The sequence below is a fragment of the Plutella xylostella genome, chromosome Z (assembly GCF_932276165.1).
Source record: "Plutella xylostella chromosome Z, ilPluXylo3.1, whole genome shotgun sequence".
Lineage (NCBI taxonomy): Eukaryota > Metazoa > Arthropoda > Insecta > Lepidoptera > Plutellidae > Plutella > Plutella xylostella.
Window position 1 is genome coordinate 8096356 of NC_064012.1, and position 26407 is coordinate 8122762.

The following is a 26407-nucleotide window of genomic DNA, read 5'->3' on the forward strand; positions in this document are numbered from 1 at the left end:
GAAAGACATCAAGTTGAGCTATTCTGTGCATTTTTGATCAAATCCGATTTTGTAGAAACTCTCATATTGGAGCCTTTACACAATAGACCAGAAACCGACCGACATTTTGTCTCAGTTATTGAGATTAAATAATAATATAGGGTTAGAAATAAGATAACATTATAGCCTAAAAGCTCTCTGAAAGAAGCCGATACATTAAACTGCCACATAATAACATAAAAATTCACTTAAGACTACTCATCAATCGATATAGGCGATAACCGAAAAGAGGAGCATTTGTTTACGCCTCCCGCATCATAACCGACTGTAGATAAATAAATCACTATCGTAATAGTACGGTCAGCTTCATAAATAGATAATCTACTTTTGTATCTTGTCAAGTAAATAAACTGTCAGGGTTTCACGACAAAAACTGATGTTTATAAATCTGTCAAAAATTTAACTTTTTAGGGTGGCTTGCACGAAAAAGGTAATCAAAATTAAATCTATGATATCTTGCTCTGACATAATATAGTATAATTTATACTACAAGACAGCAATTGATTTAATTGCGTTGAAATGTTTGGTGCAAGCCACACTTAAACATTAATTAAACATCAAACAAAAAGCTTATTTTTTGTTTTTGTGGTAAGTAATACAGTTTTTTATGTGTTTAAGTAAATACAATTGGCTTTGCGAGTTTGTCATGGACCATGGTACAAGCTTGGTACAAATGTGTATACGTATCTACTTATTCATGAGGCTGACTGTACCTACCGTTGACGCGGTAATCGAATCGAACGTTTTAGTTCTGAAATATATGTAACTTGCTGAAATATATAGAATGGAAATGGTAGCGTTGCTAGGTTGCTGTAGTTTGTTGATTACAATAGACCAGTGTTTTTCAACCTGTGGGTCTCTGTGGGAAGCCTCTGTAGGGGGGTCGCCAGAAATCTAAAAAACTGGGTACTTAAGTAAAAAAATATTAATAAAGACAATGAATGTTTATTAATTAATCATGGACACCATAAATAATAATACTGTAAGATTCACATACAGTGAAACTATTAATTCATGAAATTAATGTTTGAGGAACTAACATTTTCAGGAGCCTGGCACCATTAGAAAAGAAACATAAAAGTCATAACAATTGTTTATGGCAGTTGGCGGTTGGCTGTTTTTTCAATTTTCCATTGACTTATATATTACTAGCGTAAGGACAGGCCCAACCGCTCTAGAAAATGACACCCTCGCGTTGGCCCTAAAACCTCATAAATCTGTCATAATTTGTATGAAATTAGGGCCAGCGCGCGGGTGCCAGTTTCTTTTGACAAAACGTTCTGACGGGCGTATCCTTCCTTTTGAAATCATTGCAATTTTCTTATTAATTATTAGGATAATCTAGATAAAAACAACTATTTATGCTTGTTTGCAATTAAGAAGAAGAAGAAAAATATTCGTAGTCAAGCTAGGGAAGTTATTTATCGAGTTTAAATACAATGTTTAGCGGAACATGAAGCTGGACACATTTTGTCGAATTTGGAGGATGTTTACGCTCGTACAGCATCTATGACGGGTATGTAACATTGTACAAATTGTAATAATTCATTTTATATCAGTACCAACGCATCATTTATCGATAAACCTAGGTTTTGAGCCCAAGTCGCACATTGTTTACATACAGCTGGTTGTAGGTTTGAGCTGGTTTAAGTTGAGTCAAACCATAACATTGTGATACTTGAAGTTATATTTTTTGTTTACTTACTAAATTCTCATTCTGTAACTCTCTTTTTCTTAATTTAATGGTATTTTCAAATAAGCATTTTTTTATTTTATTGTATAGGAGTATCGGACAGTACCGTCTGGCATATTGCAAAAGAGGGCTCTAAAATGGAATATTTCTAACTCCTGGAAGAAACAGAACAGGCCGTCTAAAAAGAGAAATTGATGATTTTAATATGTGTGCCGTTCGTCAACAAATCCGGATATTTTATACAGTTGTAATAACGTTATCTAAATAAATATTATTGGTTTCACTATTAGCCTTCATATTAACACCTTCTAGCTTGAATAATGAGCTTTTTTGTGGATGGTAAGTTGTTTTTAAAAACAGAAATAGGGTAGGTAGTCACAGGCAAAATTTAAAGTATCAAAGTCAGTTTTGTTTCGCTATATAGGGTTGCTACATAAAAGATAGCTGCGCCCTCATTTAATTTCAGGACTTTATAGTTTCACTGTATACACCCTGTAGGGTTATTTATAAATAGACCTGATGCTTTCAGGAGGTGATAGTTGCTTGATCCCAATAAAACATTATCTGAAACTAAACCATTTCTATGATATTTAATTTAAATATTTAAGTTTTTGCCAAATCTTTAAGCTTAAAATTTAAAAACTACCCATTTTTCAATAATTTTTTGGTTGTTTTGCATAAGTAACACCTTAATAAACTAATTAAAATAATCAAATACATGTGCATTATTCGACTTAAATTAGACACAATAATTACCTCACCAAAAAGTTAAAAAAAAGTTAAATAAAAATATTAAATATCTTAGAAATGGTAAACTTTCGGATAATGCATTTTTTTATTTATTTTTATTTTATTTTCATAGGGTTCAATCGACTGGAAATGACTTCCTCTATCGCCTCCTGAAAGGATCAGGTCTACTTACCAATAACCCTGTATACTTACTTACATGATAAAAAATAACGAAGGGTCAAGGGGGTCGCGAAATTTTTTTTCCTCCGAGGGGGGTCGCATCATGAAAAAGGTTGAAAAACACTGCAATAGACTGATGATACTTGTTACTATGATAAAATGAAACATAAACGAAGATTTTATAGTAGGTAGCTAGGTAGGTACTTAACAAAAAAAAATGTTCTTGGCTTTATCAGTATTCATGACTTCCTAAAACATCTGTGTACCTGGTTTACTGATCGATCCGATTGAGAGTTCAAACATCACGTAAAGACAACCACTCATACTTACTTATACATTATTTATCGCGTGAAATTTCGGTTCACTGTTAATATATCATTTTGCACGCTAGATTTAATCTGGTTGGCATATAGCATCATGAACCGTCTACCGATACCGTGTAAGTACGTCTTTTGTGGTCCTAACTGCTTAACGTACTTATGTAATGTAGGTATATACTTATACATACACGACTTGATACCTAAAATTACGTTCCGCGAAAACATTTCATTCCAAATTTCGCATTTGGTACTGTGAGTATTTCAGGCCGACTGAAATGGTACGTTTACGTGGTAGCAATAATGAATCGACGGGACTGTATGGATTTGTGGAGATTAGTGTAGCTCTATCAAGGAAGGCTTTAGTACCCCGGCCACGTCCCGCCGCAATAGAAATTACAACAGACAACAACAATAATAAGATTTCCTCTTCTGTCTCACTCCGTTTTGAAATGAAATATAATATTTTTCCTTGATGAATTAATAGGTAGGGAATGTTAACTTTATTTTACTCAGTTACATTTGGGTTTCTAATTTCTTACAGGAATTTTCTCAAGTTATATATATATTTTTTCTTATTCATTATCAGAAACGGAGAACAGAATGAAGTTAGACATGCATAAATAATGTTTTCCTATTTGCCTTTCATTAGCTGAGAGAAATCGTTGAATAACGAATAGCAGCAGGCCTTTTGATAACATACGAAACATACGAACCAAAGTTTATTTAGGTAGGTAGTTGTTAATCAAAGGAAGAGGCATCAGTCAATAATACCTAATATATGTACTAACTAACACACCTATAATAAAATTACTAATAGTAAAGTTATTTTTTATGAAGTAACGAATGTAGATATTTTTTACGCGAATTGAATAGCAAAAGTCCTAGATGTTCAAAATGATGCTGAGCCAGCCATTTCACTTTTGCAACACTCTATAGTCTCTATACCTTATTATCCCTACCAGACAGTTTGCATTGCACACCAACGCCCGGTGGATTAAACATACTGGATGCTAATGTAATTTGAATTTGCATTCGAATGGATATTTTAAAGGCTATTCTTTCAACGGCTCCGAAACTGAGTTTCGACAAATGTGCAACAAAATTTTATTTAGACAATATGAAACTTTGATACGTCTGAATGTCGGCAATACTTAATACTTAAGCTGGATACTGTGCAAACGTAGTATTTTTTTTTCTGTACCTGATACACCTTAAGCCTACCAAGAGGTACTGAACCGATACATCAAGTGACTGTGAATGTTATGTCGGAGTCACTATTGTTGTATCGGTTACAAGATAAAATAAAAAATATACGGTGTTTGTTATTGTTAGTACGTTGTACCTCAGCTACTTCCCATAGCCCGTATGTTCCTATGTTCCCCCTTAACTGATTGATCGGACGCTGCCGGGATTCATAATAAATCTGTTTGTATTAAAATCGCATTGCCCAATGGAAATTCATTCAATCAAGATAGTGGCGCTTGGCATATTGTCGATCGTCGCTTATCCGCATCGAATATCCCGCACAGCTTGATGTGATAGGACATAGGATACAACATATGTTTCAACACAGATCACTGTCTGCTATTCTAGGCTAACTAGAACTTATATTAATGGGTCTTGGAGTTATAGACCAATAAAGCCAGATAAATCACATTTTAATTGGGACGATGCAGACCCATAAACATGAGCTCCTGACGAGACACGCGACGTGTGTTATTAAATGTTTCCAGCGAACTTGCCCGGCCTCATTAGAACGCCTCAGCTCCACAAGATATATCAACATGTTGCTAACTTTGTAACAAAGTTTTATCGCGTATCAAGTGTTCGCCTATTATTTTCAGAGTTCAGCGGCGGGCGTGTCGCTTAGTCTGCCCGAGTGTGTGACGAAGGTGGAGGTGTGTGACACGAGCGGCGACGCGTCCACGCCGCTCACCGCGCAACATCAGATGCAACTGTTGCGCGAGCGGCTGGACCAGCAGGCGCAACAGACGCGCGTGGCCGTCGCGCAACTCATCCTGTTACGCGACCAGCTCGCCGCCGAACAAGCCGCGCGGTGCGAGGCGCAAGTCAGTATTATACATACTTATTAACAGAAACGAGAATAAAGTAACGGTAAATTTATTATCGAGCCGATAGAAATACGAGTATATTGCCAGTTCTTCATTTCTTATTGTTGCCACCCAGTCTGAACCAATGCAATAGACTATTATAGGTGTTATAAATTTGAAAGCAGCTTATCCCTATTGCGCCTTCTATCATGATAGGTAGATCATATTTAACGCATGTTAAACTTTCAGAATCATTTCAGAAATATGACCATTATAAATCCCATACCACGGCGAAAGACATCTGAGAGAACCCTTTATTACATTCATGGGCGTACCCAGGTAGGAGCAGGGGGGGGCAGCTGCCCAGCTGAAAGGCAATTTTTGACCTTTTTGCTAAGTAACTTCTAAATTGTAGGCATTATTATTTCTAGGTTCTCAAAATAGGCATTTCCTAGCTGATCATATTAGGATTTTAACTTTTAAGAAAAACGCCTCTGAAGAGAAGTTATGATTTTTTAAATGTTGGGTTCGCAAGACAGACGCAATATATTGCCTTTCAAGTGTAGGGAAACTGAACCTTATGGGTAAGAAGGCTTTATCAGATGCCCTTATGATTTTAAGCAACATAGAAGTAGTTGATCTGTTCAACAAAGCCATTTTTTTCCGTGCTGTCAGAAAGGCATTGACTATTTTAAGCACTATCCCATGCACCACGGCGACCGTAGAACGGTCCTTCAGTACGCTGCGAAGAGTTAAAACGTGGCTTAGAAGCACCATGGGTGAAGAAAGGCTTACAGGTTTATGTCTGATGAGCGTAGGTACATCGCAATTATTTAGAAAACAGTGAGTTTATTGAAAATACTGTTATAGACAAAGGACATTGGGCATTTTGTATGGCTATTTGCCCCGCGTTTTGAAAAGTTGAGAACATAAACCAAAATACTTTCTTTTTTAAATCATTTATTTAAATTAAAGTTTTACCAGCCAGATTTAATATTCTGTAGTTATTTTAATTCAAAACAATGGGAAAACATACATAATATTTTAAGGTGATTTTTAGGGTTCCGTACCTTAAAAGTAAAAAAGCTGAGTTCGTAATATGAAAAAAATCACGGATGTAGTAGGTACCCACATATTATTATGACGAAATTAAAAGGAAAACTATCTCTAAAGGTAAGTAGACTTGGCCGGTTTTTTGTTTCAATATACCCGATCCGACCGATTATCATCTCGAAACAGGTATGAAATGCCCCCCCCTAGCGGAAATCCTGGGTACGCCCTTGATTACATTCGAATAAGGGTAGTTTTTGTCTGTATCAGATGTCTTTCCCTGTGGAATGGGATATTAACTATATGTAAAAAAAAAAAAAAAAAAAACACGCACTCACGCCTTGTACTAATGTACTCCCTTGCGGGGTAGGCAGAGGTGCATTGCTGCACCCACTTTTCGCCAGAGTGTATGTTAGTCCCAATGTAATAGGGGGCGGGCCTATTGCCATTTTACGGGCACATCCAAGACCCGAGAACAAATATCTGTGTTTAAACAAATATCTGCCCCAGCCGGGAATCGAACCCGGGACCATCGGCTCAGTAGTCAGGTCACTAACCACTAACTATATGTATAAAAACTTTTATAACATAAATTAAGTAAATATAAAAATATACATACAGATTAATTAAGAAACTCCTCCTTCCTTTTTACATGGCGAATAAAAAATAAAAATGTCACGCTCTCTTGTCCAGTTTAAATGGTCGCGTTACGTATTTTCATTTATAATGTGGCAAGTTACTTGGCGACCCTCCTTGCGGGGTGAAAGAAGTGGCGGGGGCGAGGTAGCACGACATGCTACACACGTAGAAAAGTGTGCCCGGATTAATCTCGCGATAGCTTGTAACTATTTCTGACGTAAGTAAAATTTTATTCTATGAGCGTTCCCGTAAATGTCATATTTAGCTTAAAATTTATAGTTTGACAGCATTAAAATTTGGATGTTTACCTTCAGAATAAGCAATTTGAATTTATTTATTTAAAAGTGTTTTATTTTATAAATCAATTTCCATGTCACTCTCTGTTTGAACTTGTTCATCGTCGTCGTCATCCTCATCTTCATCATCGTTTTCATTAACTTCAATTATAAATCTAAGACAAAAACCAAAAAACATTATACCTACTTTGAAGTATAATGTACTAGAGTACCTACGCCAGTCATATTAGTTCAGTGTACACCTATAATATTTAATGTTTAATTTACATTAAATTATAAATAAACAATAACATATCTGTCCAATACATCGTCAAATACTCTATCAGATTTATAATATTCGTCATGGAAGTAGAAAAAAAGTTTTATTTTTTTCTACTTCCATGATATTCGTCTTAATTTTTTATGACATGGTCGTCACAATTTCTCCACTTTTCAGGCGAATAATTAGAGAAAAGCAACTCTAAGTCTTTTATCTCTTTATCTAAGTTAGAGTCAATCGACGTTCTTGCGAGCTCGCCTTTCACGTACCGCCACACAAGTTCAATAGGATTTAATTCCGGGTGGTATGGGGGTAGGCGAAGCACGATATGACCATTTTCTTTCAAAATTTCATCAATTTTGTAATTTTTCTCTGTGTTTTGCTCATTAATTACTTTCATTAAATCACATAAATTTTGGTTGCTTTCCTAGTTACAAGAACTGACAACTGACGCACTGTCATATGGACTCTTCGTCTTTGTTGTTTACTTTTTCGTATCTGACTGCGCAGTACCAACCTTTAGCCGCGTAGCATGACTGATCCGGTACGCTGTTCTACAAGAAGCCCCTATATTGAGACATTATACGATTTGTTGTTTTTAACGTTATTTTGTTGACGAATTATAGATACCTAATAATAATACAATGATAATATTAAAAAGGCCTCAACACTCATTCTAAGACTAATGGTCTCAGGATCAATGATCTCATGTGGGTCGCACTCAAATTATGACAGACTATATAAGACATGTGGCCGCCTCGGCTGCGCGGCCGAGACTGCCGTAACAATGACATGCAGTGCACGCGTTGCCCTTCCCCGCTACCCTCCCGCTACCCGCTGTCGTCTTGGGTACCTCGTCCCCTCCGCGTCTTTCACCCCGCAAGGAGGGTCGCCAAGCAACTTGCCAATCTATAATTAACCTAGTTAAATAAACTTTTACCATCTTATTTCTCGGGGGAACTTCACTATGCTTTACAAGACTTTCCTGCGGGTATTTTGCCATAAAACATTACTTTTATCTGTAAGGCGGTCTCGAGCCGTATAGCTGTTTTGAAATAAGTACAGTACAATGAATGCACTTACATTACACCCTAGGCTACACATCTAGAATCTTTGTAGATGTGCAAATATCCTCACGATGTTTTCCTTCATTGCAACAGCATAATTGGTATGATTGTACCTACTTAAGGCGATATACGCAGCACTAGCGCCGCCAGTCGTAAAAAAAATCATAACTTCCGTTTGAAAGCGTTATTCCAAAAGCTGCCAAGTCCACCCCCCTCGTCATGCTAATTCCAATTTTTAGGACCTACCTCCTAATCCCTGGTGCCTGATATCTAGAAGTTGCAAAAGATACGCCCGTTTCTGGCGGTTCGTTTCTGCATATTTTGTCGTACCGTACCGTATGATCTCACGCCTCACATTGTGTTTTCCAGGCGCGCACGCACCAGCTGCTGGTCCACAACAAGGAGCTGCTGGAGCACATCTCCGCGCTCGTGGCGCACCTGCAGGAGCGGGACACGACGCGCCGCGTCGACGCGCACCAACTCACGCTGCTGCCACAGGTACGGAGACTCTTCTTCTTCTTGTCACACTCTGCCTCTGTACGTCTAGTAAGGGTTTTCCATTTTTTTCAAAAGTTTACAATTTCTTCTGTCACCTGCATACAATATCTGTCACAATGTTTATAATAGTTTCCGCTAGAGGCGCCACTTTGTCTGCGAGAAAACTGAAACTTTTATAGTTTTCGACAATTATCAAACCTGTACTAGACGTACTTGTCGTGTCAATGGCAACTGTCACACTCTGCGTCTGTAGTCTATGGTTTTTTAACAAACGAGTACGGAAATTGTTTTACTTACCGTTATTGGTCGATGTAGTTTGTTACTGCGTTGCTATTGGTCCTAACAATTGCCCATCTCACTCTACGACATACTCAGTACTCGTTTGTTAAAAAAACAATTTGAGTTCAGGTTTATTATAGTGGCAAATTAATAATCCAGCCATAGTTTAACACCAAAGCCCTCAGTTGTATGAAGGGTCATTAAACTATTGCGTTGACTGCTTCAGTACACTGACAAAAAGTGTCAGAAATAGATATTATAAGTACCTAAAGGACTAAATTAGTTTAAAAATCCTTCATGAAACTGAGCGATGAGCGTATAACTTACTTCCTAATTGAAACCAGAGGTTAGTTAGTTATGTTATGATGCCTGTTGATGTTGTATTTTCCATATTATCTGTGTGGGCATGCGATATTTCTGTTTATTTTTCTAATGTACTTACCTACTTATAATTTAAAAGTCTAGTTTCATAGCACTGACAAAAAGTGTCAGAATTAGATATCGTAGTGAAAATTACTTTAAAATTCCTTAATGAAACTGAGCGTATAACTTACTTTCAAATAGAAACCAGAGGTTAGTTAGTTATGATGTCTGTGTGTTGATGTTGTATTTGCATATTACTTAGGCATGTGGGCATGCGATATTTCTGTTTATTTTTCTAATGTACTTATAACTTAGAAGTCTATTTTCATGATTCGTGCATCGTAAAAATCTTTATAGGTACTTACTTATTTATAATTTATTGTGATTAATCCTGAACTAAAAATAAATAAGTCAGTGTTGTAAATAAACGAAACTATTAAATACGTTACACAATAGATAATATTTATGTAGGTACCCGTACAGAACACACGCAGTGTGGACTTGCTGCACTTCGGATTTTCTTAATTTACGAGTATTTATGTATTACATTAACGTTAATATTATTTTATCAGACATACACTTATTTATAAAACTTCATAAAATATACAGGGTGTTGCAAAAAGGGTATACTAAGCAAAACCTACATGTGCAGCATGGAAGCATGGTATATCTAAGCCCGAAAATTAAATCAGAATTTAAAAATTCGCGAATAAAAATTATAATTTTTCATAGAAACTATGTTGGTTACGTGACTTTATTATGGAGTGATAATTAATGACTTTTCCTATCGCGAATTTTGAAATTCTGATTTGATTTTCGGGTTTAGATATACCATGCTGCACATGTAGGTTTCGGCTTAGTATAGCCTTTTTGCAAAACCCTGTATAGGTATTCACTACAACCAAGTCAGTATTTCAATACAATAAATGTATTGTGTGCGTATTAACAAATAACCAACCACCTGTTGCTTTGCCGGAGACGCAGCAAAGTTTAATCTAGGTTCAGTATCAATATCTAAAAATCCACAGAAATCACAAATTCAGGAAATAATATTGTTAGATTATCCCCATAATAAAAAATTACCTGCATAATTTACTTACACGGAACAAACTCTCCCAACACTACAACTAAACTCAGTTAGACTAGTTGTTAAAACCTATAATATTTTTTCCTAGAGGGTTTATTCGTTCGTGACGATTAACGACATTTCCAACTTTGTTCGTAAACTTTTACTACAAGTTAGCAGTAACTTAGCCGTTTGCTACATGGGGCTAAATGTTCTTATAAATGCGAGTCTTCCTCCTCAGATTAGTTGTTGGATAACAAGGCCAACTAGATCAAAAAAAGAAAAATAACTTTTGTTTAAAAGCTTTTTTTTCCAAAACGTTAGGTAACTTTTAGGTATGTCAATTTCCTACCTACGTATAGTTAAGTAAATTTTGTTTTTAGTTATGTTTTGTTAACTTCAAGCATGGTATGTGTTGTATGTGAAGAAAAACTTTCTTACTAATTATTACAGTATCGTATAGCTACGGTTATAACATAAGTAATACCTGCTAATAGCTATATGATATCCTATGGCTGTATGATTAGACTGATTAGGCAAGCATGCCAATGTTGTAGCTATGATTTCAGAAATTAGTTCAAACCTAAAGTTTACATGTCCTGATATTCTTCCTAATGAATCAGTTATTATGATTTTTATAAATCAATGTCTCCTATAATTATTACTTACCTAGATATAGGCACTTATATACTTCATTTTTTAAATCCTGCATGGTTGTTACTTTTGGTTAACAGTGCTTACAATAAGTGTTTTATTTTATTAGTGCTCGAGTGTAATGTTGTGTTTGTTTACGGTAAGTGTTGATTTTAATCTGAATGTTTTTTGCTATTTAAATTTACTTAAAATACCTCAAAAATTTATTATGAATGAAGTTATTACACCGTTGACTTACTAACAAGTTTGTTCGTAATCGCAGTCCGGGACAGGGGCGACATCGCGCAAGTCGTCGAACGCCCACGCGAGCCAGCAGGCGCGGCTGGAGGCGCTGCTAGCCCGCACCAGCGCCGCGCTGCAGAACAACCTCAACAACAACGAGCCCGCGCCCGAGCTCCAGGCCATGACTCCGCAGCAGATACACAACTACTTCGTCACCAACTTCGACGAAGAACCCGTCGACGACAGCGACAAATACAACCAAGAGTTCTTCCAGAACTCGAGCGCGTTCCCCAACATCCCGCCCGTGGTGAACGCCAGCAAGGCCGACATCGACCACATGCTGGGCCAGTGGGACGTGGAGGGGCTGGCGGCGGGGATGGGCCGCATGGCCGTGGACGAGACTAGCTCGAGCAGCTCGGGGCCTGAGGAGACATCGGCCGGGAGTTCCGAGGAGGCGGATTTGTTTATAAAGCCGCTGTCGAACAACGGCACGGTTGCGTCCACGAGCCAGGACGGGCGGGTGAAGCTGCTCGTGGCGGTGAGTCCGTCGAGCAGCAGCGCGCAGGTGGGCCCCTCCTCCCCCGCGCCCCCCGCTGCCGCCGCTGCCCCCGCCGCCCCCGCCGGCGCCTCGCTGCAGGTGCCTCGCGCCGCGCCCATCACTCGCTCCACCAGCGAGAAGGTTCCCAGCCGCAGCGACATGATGAACGCCCTGCGCGCCCAGTGGACCCGCCACACCACCAAGTAAACTCGCACCACGCGCGCTTAGCTACTCTTAATAGTGGACCCTCCTTGTTTGTTTATACCTAAAGACCCACTACAGTACATAATATACTTTATAACATATTTGTGTAACTTTCGTAGTGTTTGTACGAATACTATCTGTTTAAGTATTTATATTTGCGTACGAAAAGAAGATGGACAGGCTTAAAACTAAAGTTGGAGTTAGACGTCTACTTACTTCTCGGTTATAGTGCCACAAACTTATCTGTTCCGGTGACAGTATTTCTTCATTCTATAAGATTTAAGTCTGCCAGTAGTGGTAATTCGCTCTTGTGGTTTCAGTAAACCCATCTAATCTATATCAATATATAATTCATTAGTAAATAATAAGATATGGATCAATTTAGTTCGCTCTCACCGGAACAGATAAGTTTGTCGCACTGTACTCCTTTTTGAAAGGCAAGATTAGGTAGGTAGGGCTTGTATTCTACGGCAAATAATGTGATTGGAGATGATACTGGTCAAATATAGGATATATCTAATCAAATCTAATAAATTTGAATTCTACGTACGTACTTATATTATGTATGATAATAATGAAGTGTTACTACACTGTGCATATATTTATTTTATTAAGTAACTTTTGGTATCAAAAATTTATTGTAACTAATCATAATCAAATTAAAATCATATTACTTATTTATCTTACAAATTTTAAACAACAACATTATCTTATAATATTTTAGAAAATTTTAAATGACCTATTTTTTAGTAAGTATTTAAATAAAATATATATAGGGTAAAATATATTATATCAGTAGAGTAAAAAGAAAACTCTTTTTTTATTATAGTTTATTAAGTTTCTCATTTGTTCAAGGGCTAAAATATGGTGCCAATTTTTTATTGAGCGTAGGTATACCTACCTAAGTATATCACATTCTTTGGTGAATAATGTAAACGAAATATAGTTAAATTTAGTAGGCTTTAACTATTATTCTTATTTAGTAGGTAGGTATTTAATTACTCCATATACAACACAATTTCTTTAATTAATATATAAAGTTACCTACATAATTATAGGCACATATCCAATAACCACACATCATATCTATCTATACACATACATACATATTGTTATACATACATATAATGTTAAAATAAAATATCAAACAGAATATCTGAATCATTAATACTAAATAAAATTATGTTCTTATCTCAATATCAAATTATACACAGAAATTATGATACCTATATATAATTTATGTACTTAAATTAGCTGAAGGTACGTAAGAGGGGTTTAGTTTAGTAAAGTATACAATTATGCGTGTACAATTTATATAAGCACGTGTCTATTTTCGCTATGTTGCAGTTGCAGTAGGTAGTAAGTGGGTACATACTAAAATTATAAAATACGTTCAATATTTTCTGTAATCCTGTTCATTGAGTCTTAATAATTATAAACATAAAATTAAGTCTTCATCGTGTTTCATAATGAAGTACCTAACTATACTTACATAATTTACTCTTGAATGGATGTAAAAGAGTAATGAATTTAAAAATACCTACCTTTGTAAGTAATTATCAGATTAAATATGTTTTTATTTTATTTCGCGTATTATATAAAATACTTAAGTAAATGATATAACACACATGTAAGTGACCGAAACCAGAAGATAGTTTATGAAACATGGTATTTAAAGGTAACCTTACTCTGTACATTTATCGATACTCTAGTCATATATTATGATATTTCATATAATTTATAATTTGTTACCTAGTCTTTATTATTATATAATATCTGCTAAGTATCTGTAACTCACACTAAACATAACAAAAAATCTAGTCTTTATATTAAACGGATAGGAGTTTCCTAGTCAAACCAGCTGTCATATATGTGTACCTTTACTCTGTCCATCTTATAAATGGTTTTTTGACATTCGAAATCTCGTACATATTTTCGATGACTGCAAACGAAAACCAACTTTACTTACCAGGCATAAGCAAACGTCAAAAAACCATTAACAAGATGGACAGAGTATAGTACCTACTAAGTATAGATGCGTATATTGTATAAGATTTAATAAACCCATAGCATTAGGAATTAGGAAGATGGAAATATTCAATGGAGAATGGTGCCAAGCGCCAATAAGTAGCTAGCAAATTATTTTAGTCTTCGTGGAATATACTACATATATATTTATATTAATTCATAATTTACATTGATATGAATTCATAACTTAAGCCTTTCATAACTCATGCTCTGAAAGTACGTAAGAATTTCCTGAAAACAGGTATGAAATTATCTCTTTTCAAGCCCACTGATAATTTCTTTGTTGCGTCTAAAATGCGATGAATGATGATGAATTTCGAGCCAAAGCCTTCTTAAACCAAGCACCTGATGTTGTTTAGGTATTAATGAAGGTGAGGGAATATTTTTGTTGTTCATATATAGGTACATAAGTAACTATTGCATATATTTTTTTGTTTATTTTTTTTTGCATTTGTAAAGCACAGTGTTATCACGGGAGACCCCTTAGGAACAATGTGCTATTAATGAATGTTAAATTAATACTTGGCTTTGAAAAGTTAAAATACTTATGTTACTTAAGTAACAATACTTATAAAATATTATGTTGGACTATTACACGTGTAGGTACACTTGTATTTCAATTCATGCCATACTTACTGAAAAATGTGTCAAAAATATAAAATTTAAAATAATGGTGCTAAGCGCCAATTATGAGAAAGGGAGATGTTATAATAATAGCTTGTTGTTTTAAAAAAACGATTGGTATACTGTAGGTCCATGACTTTTAAAATATAATAAGGTAACTATTTACAAATACTTATACGTATCTACATAGATACCTACTTATTTCCAATTTTCATAATTAATATAATGTTGAGCAATTCAAAAGAAACCATATTCAAATTTCTACACTGAGAAAAATGTATTTTTTCAGCAATCGTGCATGTAAATTTTCATATTTCTTTTACAACAGTTTTTCGTAAAATTAGTACACACAACATATATGTATAAATTGATTATATTTAACCAATCACAATTATTTAAGAAAGTATAAATGGCAAGAACATTAGATACTATCCATATCCATATTACACATAGAACAATGCGGACTCGGGAACATACATCAAGATTTAGCAAGCGGTAAATTTTATCTTACTTACGTTTGACTGCACTTGCTACAACATGCAAGCATCTTAGTATATTTAAAAAAAAATCTATGAGCTAACTGTTCTTATAACTTTACATGTCTTTTAAAATTATTATATTATAATACTTTCAGTTTCGGGTCTACTTATACATATTATTATAAATAATGGTGCACCGCCTAGTTTGTTATTACCTACGGTATAATTTCCAAATGCCTTTGGTCTTCCTAGTACTTACGTTATGAGATATTTTTTCAGACAATCATAACTTTTCTGAAATAATAAAATATGTGTACTGGATGGATATAAATAGGTACAGAATAGTTATGAATTACTTACAGATAAAATACAATTTTAAATTTTAAATATGCAAGTTTAGCTAATGTATTTATGTGTATTTCTGAGTGTTAAATGTTTTAATAGGTAATAATTTTATTGTCATAATTATGTCGATGGAAGATGCTGTAGGTATTTACTTAAAAGTTTTAAAAAACATTCATAAATCTGTATCTAAACTCTAAATAGTGAGTAGTCTCAAAGCTTCAATATAAATATTTATGTACTGTCATAACGTGTATCTTTATTTCTCTTTCACCTGTTTAAACTTGTCGCAATAACTAATTTATTATTGAATACGTGTGTTCCCCTCCGTTAAAAACAAAGTTTACCAGTGACGTTGCGTATTCCGTGATACCTGCAAGGATTCGTTGCTAATAATAATATGATAATTATGATATAACATAGTTTGGTAGGTATATACATTAAGTACCTATAGATTTGTTAGATTGCATAAATATCAAAGCTACTATCCTCTGGTTTTGTTAGAAGATCGTCATCTATCCTGATAAGTCAATCCTAGAATTGGTTCAATTATGAATTTAATTCACGGCCAGTTATACAGAAAAACACTTCATCTTGGTTTAATCCCATTACTACCACATCTGTATAATATGACAGCCATAGATAAAGTCGAATATTGCAACTGAGCCTTAAAATGGTTCTAAATTTCAAAGTACTTACCCAATATCATGTTAAATATCAAAAAACTAATCAAAACGCTCTTAATTTTTAGTTGTCTTCGTCAGCCAAGATAGACCGTTGGTTCTCGCTCCTCCCGGGCAGCATGGCGGCCCTGTCCCGGCCGGAGAGCGGCTTCGTGTCAGGAGTGGAGGACGCCGACGCTGCCACCCTCGCCGAAGCCAGGAACCTCCTGCTCCAGCTCAGCACCAAGAAGAAACGCCGGCTCATACCGATACGATTCTCCAGACGAAAAACTATAGCTAATAAACACACACTCTTGTAGGAAATTTGGAATGGCGGGTGAATCACATTGGTCATAGGAGATGACTCCAGAATACTATTCACTACCTATACGTACAGGCGCTTAGTCTTGTATAGCGATTTGTAACGGTAGGTATGATGATAGAGGTGTTTGACGATAAAAGCGAAGGGAATAGCTAAGATAGTTAATTGGGTTATAAATACGAACGTATAGTCGTATAGTAAGTAATAAGCATGTTTATTTAGTATTGATAATGCGTACAACGACCACTTCAGTTGGTGCTGAAAATGAAAATACATGACTCATGCGAACCAAAGATACTTATTCCACCACCGGTTCTGAAATAACATGAGCTCGCATTGAATAATAACGAGAATCAAATTAACGAATATTTAATTAGGTATGTAAGTATGTAGTGTAATGAAATACGACGAACAAACTGTGCATTTTTAGGCTACGTCTACAATATAATTGAGTAATTAATCATGTACGTATTATAGGCTCGCTAGTCCTATAATTTGCTATACTTAACTATTTAGGTAAATACATTCAACAAAAGCGATAAGTCACCACAAGTCGTCACAAGTGTGCAAACTGTTTCACCCTAAAGTCCAACTCAAAGACACAATGTGTCTTTGATTCTAGTTATAGATGACTGATGACATTGGATGATTCGAATCATCCAAAGTCATCTATCACTCGAATTTGAGGGTGTTATGGGTGAATACTTGTTTGTTTTTCTGTCTGAACAAGCAAATAATTTATCAATTATTAATTATTGACGAGGATTTTAACTTTGGTTAGGTTATGCTCACCTAAACTTATTTAGTTATCAACCAAATACACTCCCGGGCAATGAAATAGTTCCACTCACAAAATTCTGATTCCAAAAGACCCCAATTTTTTCAAAGATTTAATTTTAAATTGGAACAAAATATTTCCGTTTCTAGTTGGTAATATCCTGAGGCTCTGTTAAATGTACTTCAATGTTGCAGAACACGGTATTAAGTTTACCATTTTCCGTTTAGAAGTAATTTTGTGCTTTTCTGAATGTAACCTTTTCATTGCCCGGGCCGTGAGTGTATTTTATTAGGTACGATATTAGATAAGGCTGTACTGTGTAAATTTGACTCCGAGGGTTACACTAACTTGATACACTAACGGATGACGAATTAACGCCACGAGATAAAGAGGTAGTTAACCGTAGTTAGCGAAACAGCAGAGTGACCCGCAGGTTGCCATCACTACATGGGGTTTCGACGATGAATAACAGTGCCTCAAAACTTCGTGAACATTTAATTTACACTTCTTTACATTGTACCCAGCTGTAACAAATTTACAAGGGTCTTATCTGTACGATCTCAGCATTTTTCTATTACTTAACTTAGTAAAATAAATTCACTCAAATATTACAGTAATTTAGTTAATTGTACTTTTAACTAATGTTGCCCAAATGGGTATCCAATTATTAAGGAGTTTAAGTACATAGGTTAGGTACCTCCATAGCAATAGGTAGCTACAGTGAGCATCTTAATTAAAGTTTTCAATAAGGCAAGTATATATAAGTATCCACGTCAATTCCCGTGTGATAACCAAAAATGATGGTTAAATATTGCCAAGAGCAGCGCATGTGAAGCTATAAGATTAAGGCCGCGTCCACAAGCCAGCGAGTAGAGCGGTGGCCACACTGGTCACTGACTAAATACTACTAGTGGCACGCATTGGTAGTCTGGTACTTATCATTGACTCGATCTATGGCGCGGTTTACGTACAAATCTCCGCCATGGTCACAATTATGTAGAGTTTGTAGAGTACTTAAATAATACCTACTAGCGCGTGCCGCCGCTCCACTCGCTGGTGTCATAACGTGGTGGTGGACTTAAGGGGTTGCTTGAAAGAAAACTGTTTGGTAGCGATTTTGAAGGTAATAATTTCTAAGCCTACATAAAAAACTGTTTACTATGTGTGTTTCCGTAAGTAACAAAAGTTTGACCATTTGCTAGAATTAAAGTTACTTAGTGCCTTCAGAATCGCCATCGTTGTATTAATTATATCGATTTAAAAAAAAAACTGTATTCGTTTTTTAACATTTACGTGATGAGATGAGAGTTAGCAATGCCCAACGATTGGTTTAGAGTTAGAGAAAAAGGTACTGCCATTTTCATAAGGTTTTCGTGTTGAACCTTGAGAGAGAAAAGACTGGAGGCATGTTCACTTGCGTAGGTATAATAACAAGAACATTGCCATGGCGAAAGAATCACAATAAATGATGAAAATAAAGTCACAGTCATTAGAAGAGGTGCAGTTTCATATAAGTTATTAGGTATAAAGGAAAAAATAGTAGTTTGTATCTGTTCTTTTACGATATTTTTGCATTGTAACGGACGGGTAATAATGCCGTCTGATACACAAAAATTAAATTAAAATTAAATGCAGTCACAAATGAGGGTGACGGATAAAGGTAAGTGTCTACTTTTCGGCATCGTATGCAACAGACGTTTCTACATACCTACATTTACGATAATCCGTTAGGTGCGATACGTACGTACAATACCGATAGGTAGACGCTTAACTTACTGATACGCAGCGGCAAGTTTCTAGCACTTTATACCTCTATTTAGCTGAAGCTGCATAATTTTAAGAATTCTTTGCAGCTGTGTGTGCCTAAGAATAATTTAGGGTAAATTTTATACCTTAGGATAGAAGTTAATACCTTCTTTTTATTTTATAAATTGGGATATTTAAGTATATTTTTTCCTAACCTTGTTGAATTCGCAAAAGTTTTTCAAAAGAATACCTTTCATACATACCCTGTTTAAGCATTCAACTGTCTGTTAAAAACCATCCCATTGTAGCCGGCTATGCTTTAAATGTATTTTCATATAGATCATAGGTACAAATGATGCATTTTAAATTTTATATACGTACATACAAATGCCAATCTAATTCTTTAAAAAACTCACATTCAGTGCCATAAGGTGCTGAGGTGCCACTAGGCTGTAAGTAACTTTTATACTTAGTAACTTTAATCTGTACTTTACAAAAAAAAATAAGTGATTAATTAGTTATTTCCTAGGCTAAGTTTAAATTTCAGGCTTTTACCGCCTCAAACAAATAGAGAGGTGCTTCATTGAATCGAAAATAGTTTGTAAATTGTAACTGGGAGTTTACATCACGGCCAGCCTGACGGGTTCGCCATTGTTGAAACAACACATCATAATTTTTTCAATTATATTAACCATAGTTTAACTAATTTGGTCAATATTCAATAATTCCCCTTATAAAGTTTCTAAGTAAGAAAACATTCTTAGTAAAATTATTGTCTTATTGAAACCTGTAAGTAGATAACTACTGAAGTGAAATCCTGAAATCTTGTATGCACGAGAAATCAACAACCTAAGTGTTCAAGTGTGTGCTAAATATCATTAATATTATGAAGCTTTGATAACAATAATTTGACAAGAATAGTATTTTATATCTGTACTTAGTGAGATTTGTAAATAACTATGATTGTATTATTAGATTTAATGCAAACTTAAATAAGTTGTAAACAATAAGGAACCTTATAGTTATGTAAGTGGAACGATTACAATCTTTTTATAATATTATTATAACTTATAGTACACCTACCTTATCGTTTCAATAACTGAATTTCTTCTTCTTTTTATCATACCATTTTTTTTTTCATTTATTTATTCATTCACAACATGCTGTCATATTTGAAATTACAATAGGGACTTAATTCTAACTTAATACTAAAAAAAAAATACAATTTTCAAGGGTAATTTACACATGAGATATTAATAATTAACAATAATAAAATAAATAATTTTTATTCCAAAAAAGCTTATCTAATTACAAATTACATCTGTGCCTGAACTAGGCCAGAGACCTGTACATCAGGCATCAGCGCTCCTCCAATAGAATATAATAATAAAGCTGTGCAAATTCAAGTAGGTACTCAATATGATTAAAATTAATTTAAAATAAAATTAATTAACTTAAAAATAAAATTAATTATAACTTAAAAATAAATAAATAAATTAAATGAAAGAATCATACAAACTTTACATCAAATAAAGCTAGCTAGATCAATCTAAAAATTAATGGTGGCTAGAAGTTTAATGGCTTGGGAATTTGTACCCAAGGGACAAAATATTTGTATTTAGATTTAGTAATAGACAGTTTTAAAGTTTACATTTATGTATACTATGTTCTCATAATAAAAGTTAGGTAGCAATCATTAATAAATGTTCAGTATCCTCATAATTAAGTTTTTGTAGGTATTTTAACATAACATTTTTACACTCATATTGGTTCAACAGGTGAAGTTTATTTAATTTATTCAATTTATTGTATAAGTATGGTCCAACAAAGCAGAAAAAGTTACGTACGAAGGCATGTTTATACGTGATTGTCTTACAAACTTTGTAATTCCTTCTGAAATGTTTGTTAGTGTCAAGACAGTCCAGTACAAGTTTATGCTGCTTCAGTACAGTGTGATATATAAACAGCTGACGAACTGTTAGAACTTCGCAATCTTGGTATAACCTTTCAGTGGGATAAAGTATGCGGCGGAAAGTAGCTACTTTAAGAACAGCTCTTTGGGCCCGTTCTAGAATAACAAGGGTAGTCTTTGGAGCTCCGCCCCACGAGGTAATACAATAGATAAGTACTGATTGACAGAGAGCTATGTATATTTGCTTTAGTAAGTAGGGATCTAGGATATGTCTTAGTTTTTTAAAGATAAAAATGAGCTTTCTCACTCTTGCGGACGTCAGTTGAATATGGTCTTTGAAATTCAAGTTCTGATCAATCATGATGCCTAGATATTTTATTTTATTAGACCTGGAGATGTCATCGCAAGAACATGAATCACGATGCCCGCAAGTGTGGTAAGTAATTTTAAACTGTGAGGATGGTTGACTAGAATTACGTATTGAAAAAGAGATATATGTCGTTTTACTTTTATTAAGAGTAAGCAGATGTTGTCGCAGCCATAGTGTTACCTGGTTAAAACCACTTTGGGCATGTTTGAAAGTTTCCTCCCACGAATTTGTAGAGAAAAGGAGTACGGTATCATCCGCATAAGATATGATTTTACCATGGGGCAGACTAAGACTGAGGAGATCGTTAATATAAATGATGAAAAGGATAGGTCCCAATATACTGCCCTGTGGTACACCATATCTTACAGGTAGGTCACAACTAGTGTAATGGTCAATCTGCACACTCTGATATCTTTCAGTTAAGTAATCCTCGAACAGCTTTAGCTGATGTCCTCGGATCCCAATATTGTGGAGTTTATTTAAGAGTATTGGCACAGAGACCGTGTCGAAGGCTTTAGCTAGGTCTAAGAAAATCCCCAGAGTTTTTTGCCCTTTGTCCAGATTACCAACCACATAATCTGTCAGTTCGTGTACAGAACCATCAGTGGATTTACCAGACCTAAATCCAAATTGGCAGTTTGAAAGTAGCTTATTTTTTTCTAAATAGTTGATAAGCCGGACATTAACAATTCGCTCTAGTAATTTAGATATGGATGGCAAAATGGAAATCGGTCTGTAATTTTCGACACGGTCTCTGTCACCAGATTTGTGAATGGGATGTACTATAGATTTTTTCAGATAAGTTGGAAAACATCCCTTACTAAGACAGATTTGAAATATATATGTCAACGGTGGTACAAGAACATGTCTAAGCTGTTTGAGTATATTGTTGGAGATGTTATCCCACCCAACGGCACATTTATTTTTGAGGCCTATTATCATCCTTTCCACCTCCTCCTCATCAGTATCTAAAAGTGCAAAGGAGCTACAATGAACTGCTTGAGCAGGTGGCATAAGAGAAAAGGTGGGATTAGTAGGTGAATGCTGGGACTGGTTATCTCTTGTTATACTCTCAGCCAAGTACAGCAGTCCTTTGCTGGGCGTAGGCCTAACCCAAAGCTCTCCACTGGATGCTCTCAAATGGATGTTTTCCGCATCCAATCCTAGAAACAGCAAGCAAGTTGTCAACCCATCTAGCCGGTTAGCGTCATAAACTACGTTTGCCTTACCGCAGTCTCCACTCCACAACACTTCTAACTACTTACGGTAGAAGCCTAGGTATATATGTTTCTAAGCCAGAGATGCGGGTTTCGAATCCTGGCGGCGGCGTTGACGTGTATACCAATGAGTTCTTTGGAATTTGGAATTTATGTAGGTACAATGTACCTATATCCCCACTGCTGGGGCACGGGTCTCCTTCCAATGAAGGAAGGGTTTTAGGCCTAGTGCACCACCCTGGCCCAGTGCGGGTTGGTGGACCCCAACACAAGCTAGCTGGTGCTGAGAGAGTTCTCGGGTAAGTGGGCAACCCGACTGTCAGATGTTTTCAAGCCGCCCGAAGGCCTCTGACTAGGCTTAACGACTGCTACCGAAGCAGCAACCGGGACCCGGCACGTGATGGGTTGTGATGAGTACCAATATCATCATCGCTCTTACGCTGAAGTAAAACATCGTGAGGAAACCTGCATATTAGATTTAGCACATCTAAATATGTAAACCTACCAATAACCCGCCGTGGTACACTGTAGTGGGAAATGATCAGATATAAATGATCCATGCTTAGGAAGGCAGTTTAGACCGGCAGATAGGGGATACGCACAAAGGTTATTTTCGAAAGAGCCAGGTGCAGGGTCCTACACCCTTACAGAGAATAGAATAAGGATTACAGGATAATGTAGTAGAAATTTGAAAAATACTTTATTGTACATTATAAAGTTACAATAAAAAAGGAGAAGAACATTACCTAAAAGAAAAACTAACAATGTACAAAGGCGGGCTTACCTATTGCCATAAAGCAATTTCTTCCAGCCAAAACTTGTTACTTACTATTACTTGTTAGATACTATACTTACTTTATACATAGTATAAAAGCAAAGCCGCTTTTGCATCTGTCGGTATCCTATGTATGTATACTTAGTGTAAGTAGGTATATAGCTTAGATTTTCAAAACTACACAATGAATTTAGATTATTTAATATAGTGATTCAAGAGGAAGGTTAATATTTACTTTTAATCCGGGATTCCCACGGGAAAATCTTGTAGTGTAGGGCGAAACTAAGATCGCGAGAAAAGCAAGTACTTGTTGTTTACGTACATTCATCAAACTAAGCAACAATTTGATAACATTTGACATTGAAAATAATATACGACTACTTACGTGTAGCTTACTCAGTAAATATGTAAGTAGTTAAGTACCTATGAATGCACCTACCCACATTATCAAGGTAAAATAATTTATGCAACTCATAGTTTACTAGCTAGTTGACAATACACAAGTACCTACCTACCTAATCATGTTCTATAATAGCTACAAAGGTACTTAATCATATGTAGTTCTTTGCCGGATCATGAATTTTATACAAGATGGTAGGAAATTTATCGGAGTGCTTACCGTCATGGAACCCCATTTTTCATTTATTTTACGTTGCACCCGGCCATAACTTATCTCTAATATTTTACTAATGGCCAAACGTCGGTCACCCAGTACGAGATCACAAATTTTATCGATGTTTTCCTTCGTGGTAGAGGTAGGTTGAAGGCCTTCCACTCCTAGGATCTTCTCCAATGCTCCCGTGAACGCACTTTAAATCCTACCCACATCCGAACACTGGGATACGATGGAGCAGACTCTCACAAAGTGCTCACCATATCTTGGTGAGCACGGTGTTTTTAAATTTTCTGCATTATTGAAAATCGCGTCAGAATGTTTCATACAAAATAATCTCAGTAAATGTACCTATATTGTGTAGTATCGAAATCAAACTGAGCACAATAAATCCATATGACACCAATAAAAAAAGATCTTAGTTTAAAAAAAATATAGCTCCTTGTAACGTTACGTACTAATTTACTACGTTAAAACACGAGCTTTTGGATAGTCCTACCTACTACAGTACTACACCATCCGATTCTCTCTTATTCACAAAGCGAATTGCTATAGTACCTTACCTACCTACTTCAGTAGATGACGCAAAAGGTAAATATTATTATTATTGTCACAGTATCGTGGGCTTGAATTTTGGTAAGTACTTATTATGTGGTGAAAGTCGTTGTACCCACAGCCTGATGTCGTCATGAATTCACGCCTGTTGATCTTTTTAGGGTATTGATACACCGACGTACCGATCAAGCTGTACTATGCCCTGACGTTGTTCCATCTCGGTCAAATCAAAATCAGGCATCTCTCCCTCGGTAAAAGTAGTGGAATAAAAAGAAAAGTTATTCCTATTGCCTACCTACCAAGTGAGCTTACGTCAATAACATCAGTATATACTTACTTAATATTATCTTCTGTTTCATCGGAATTGTCTAAAATGTTGTGTAATTTCCATAGGCCTCTACAAATTGCTTCTCTACAATCCACCTATGAGACCGCGAATGATGACTGAGCACGGTTTGTACTATATAGAGAGAGTGGAACAGGGGGGTCACTCTACAAAAAGAAAAACAGGTTTCGGATCGCTGCTGCGCGAGTTACTCTATCTCGTTGTATTAAACGTGCCGATTGCACGATAGCTCTCGTTCGTCAGTATAGAGTAACCTTGCAGAATCCGGCATGTGTGCACGCCAGCCGCGAGCAACAGTACTCTACCGCACTGTTGGTCGGTCACACGCATACGTGGCGGTCACACCACTCTCCATAGAGTAAATAACACTCGATATTCGTCACGTTTCTCTAATAAAATCACCACTTTAACAATTACAAACCTTATCACCCACCGGTTACCTTTATGCAGTGTTTAATTTGTTAGCAAGATCAAACAACTTGACTTTTCTTTTGTTTTTCGACTGATTTCACAAATTAACGCTTGTTTAGCGAATTAGTGCCGAAGGATCGAACATGTAAGTAGTTATGTATGTGTTATTTTCATTTAATTGAGACCGTTTAAGAGGTCAAGATATTATTGAAGCATCCTTTGTGACCCACAAGACCTCTACATGCATCGGATGTCTATCTTCTGACGCAAGACAATTTATTATTATTTATAAGTTTATAACATATTATACCTATGACTGTATTTTAACCTTATCGAAACAAGACTTCACCTAGCAGAAGTCTGTAATAATAACATAGGCAATTTTTAATTTAGTAATGTTTTTAAGTACCAGTTTTTGGTAAGTAGGTAGGTATATTTCCAATTTTCCACCAATCTTGTGTATTGTGTAACAAGGTGTTCCAAAAGTCACACATGTAAGTACCTACTTATACTTTCATGCCGTCGAGGAGATCACGGATAAAATTTTACCCAGCCAAATTTTAACAATTTCTTTGAAGATAAAGATTCTAATCTGTAGAACTGTATATATGTGTAGTACATTTTGGCTCTAGTCCTTAATTCTGGATCTAATGGATCATTGGTTGTAACTTACCTAGTGTTAGCATTATCTACCAACATTCAATATTCTTAACTAGATACGTACCTACCTATGTGTTTGTAACGTTAAATATTGCCCGTATGATTTGATTATAGCCGTCCACTATAGTTGTAGTTTAATAATACGATCATCAAGGGTCACATTTATTTATATATGCCCAACCCTACCATCGTATGAAATGTAAGAAGAATGTCCCTAACCGCTAAAGTGAACCTAACTCCGTTGAAGGCTAATGTTTATAGGCGATTAAACTAGACCGGTTTAGAACAGAACTAAGGTACCTCTAGACTACCTATAAATTCTAGCCTCTGGAATACTACAGCGTGCAATTGGATACCTATTTGTGTTAATCTCACGAAATACTTAATTATCTAATGATTATCTCATCATCACGAACAATC

The 26407-nt window shown here is 35.7% G+C and overlaps 2 protein-coding genes across 4 annotated transcripts in view; both read left to right on the plus strand.

Moving 5' to 3' along the window:
- LOC105381784 (carboxyl-terminal PDZ ligand of neuronal nitric oxide synthase protein) overlaps window positions 1-17533 on the plus strand; it is an 85513-nt gene extending 67980 nt beyond the window's left edge. For 2 of the 3 annotated variants that reach the window (XM_038121752.2, XM_038121757.2), the window contains exons 8-10: window positions 4806-5030; window positions 8693-8821; window positions 16372-17532. In XM_038121752.2, the coding sequence (XP_037977680.2) occupies window positions 4806-5030; window positions 8693-8821; window positions 16372-16602 (585 nt within the window). In that variant the 3' untranslated portion in view covers window positions 16603-17532. Of the gene's footprint in view, window positions 1-4805; window positions 5031-8692; window positions 8822-16371 lie in introns of all 3 variants that reach the window. The other variant, XM_038121744.2, reaches the window with a different exon arrangement.
- On the plus strand, window positions 11063-12396 carry LOC125491168. Its single transcript, XM_048632439.1, has one exon. It carries the CDS (start codon window positions 11587-11589, stop codon window positions 12148-12150), a length of 564 nt encoding a protein of 187 aa, XP_048488396.1. The 5' UTR covers window positions 11063-11586; the 3' UTR covers window positions 12151-12396.
- Window positions 17534-26407: the final 8874 nt, after the last annotated feature.

Coding starts and splice junctions, on each gene's coding strand:
- LOC125491168 (XM_048632439.1), top strand. CDS start 11,587: ATGACTCCGCAGCAGATACACAACTACTTCGTCACCAACTTCGACGAA.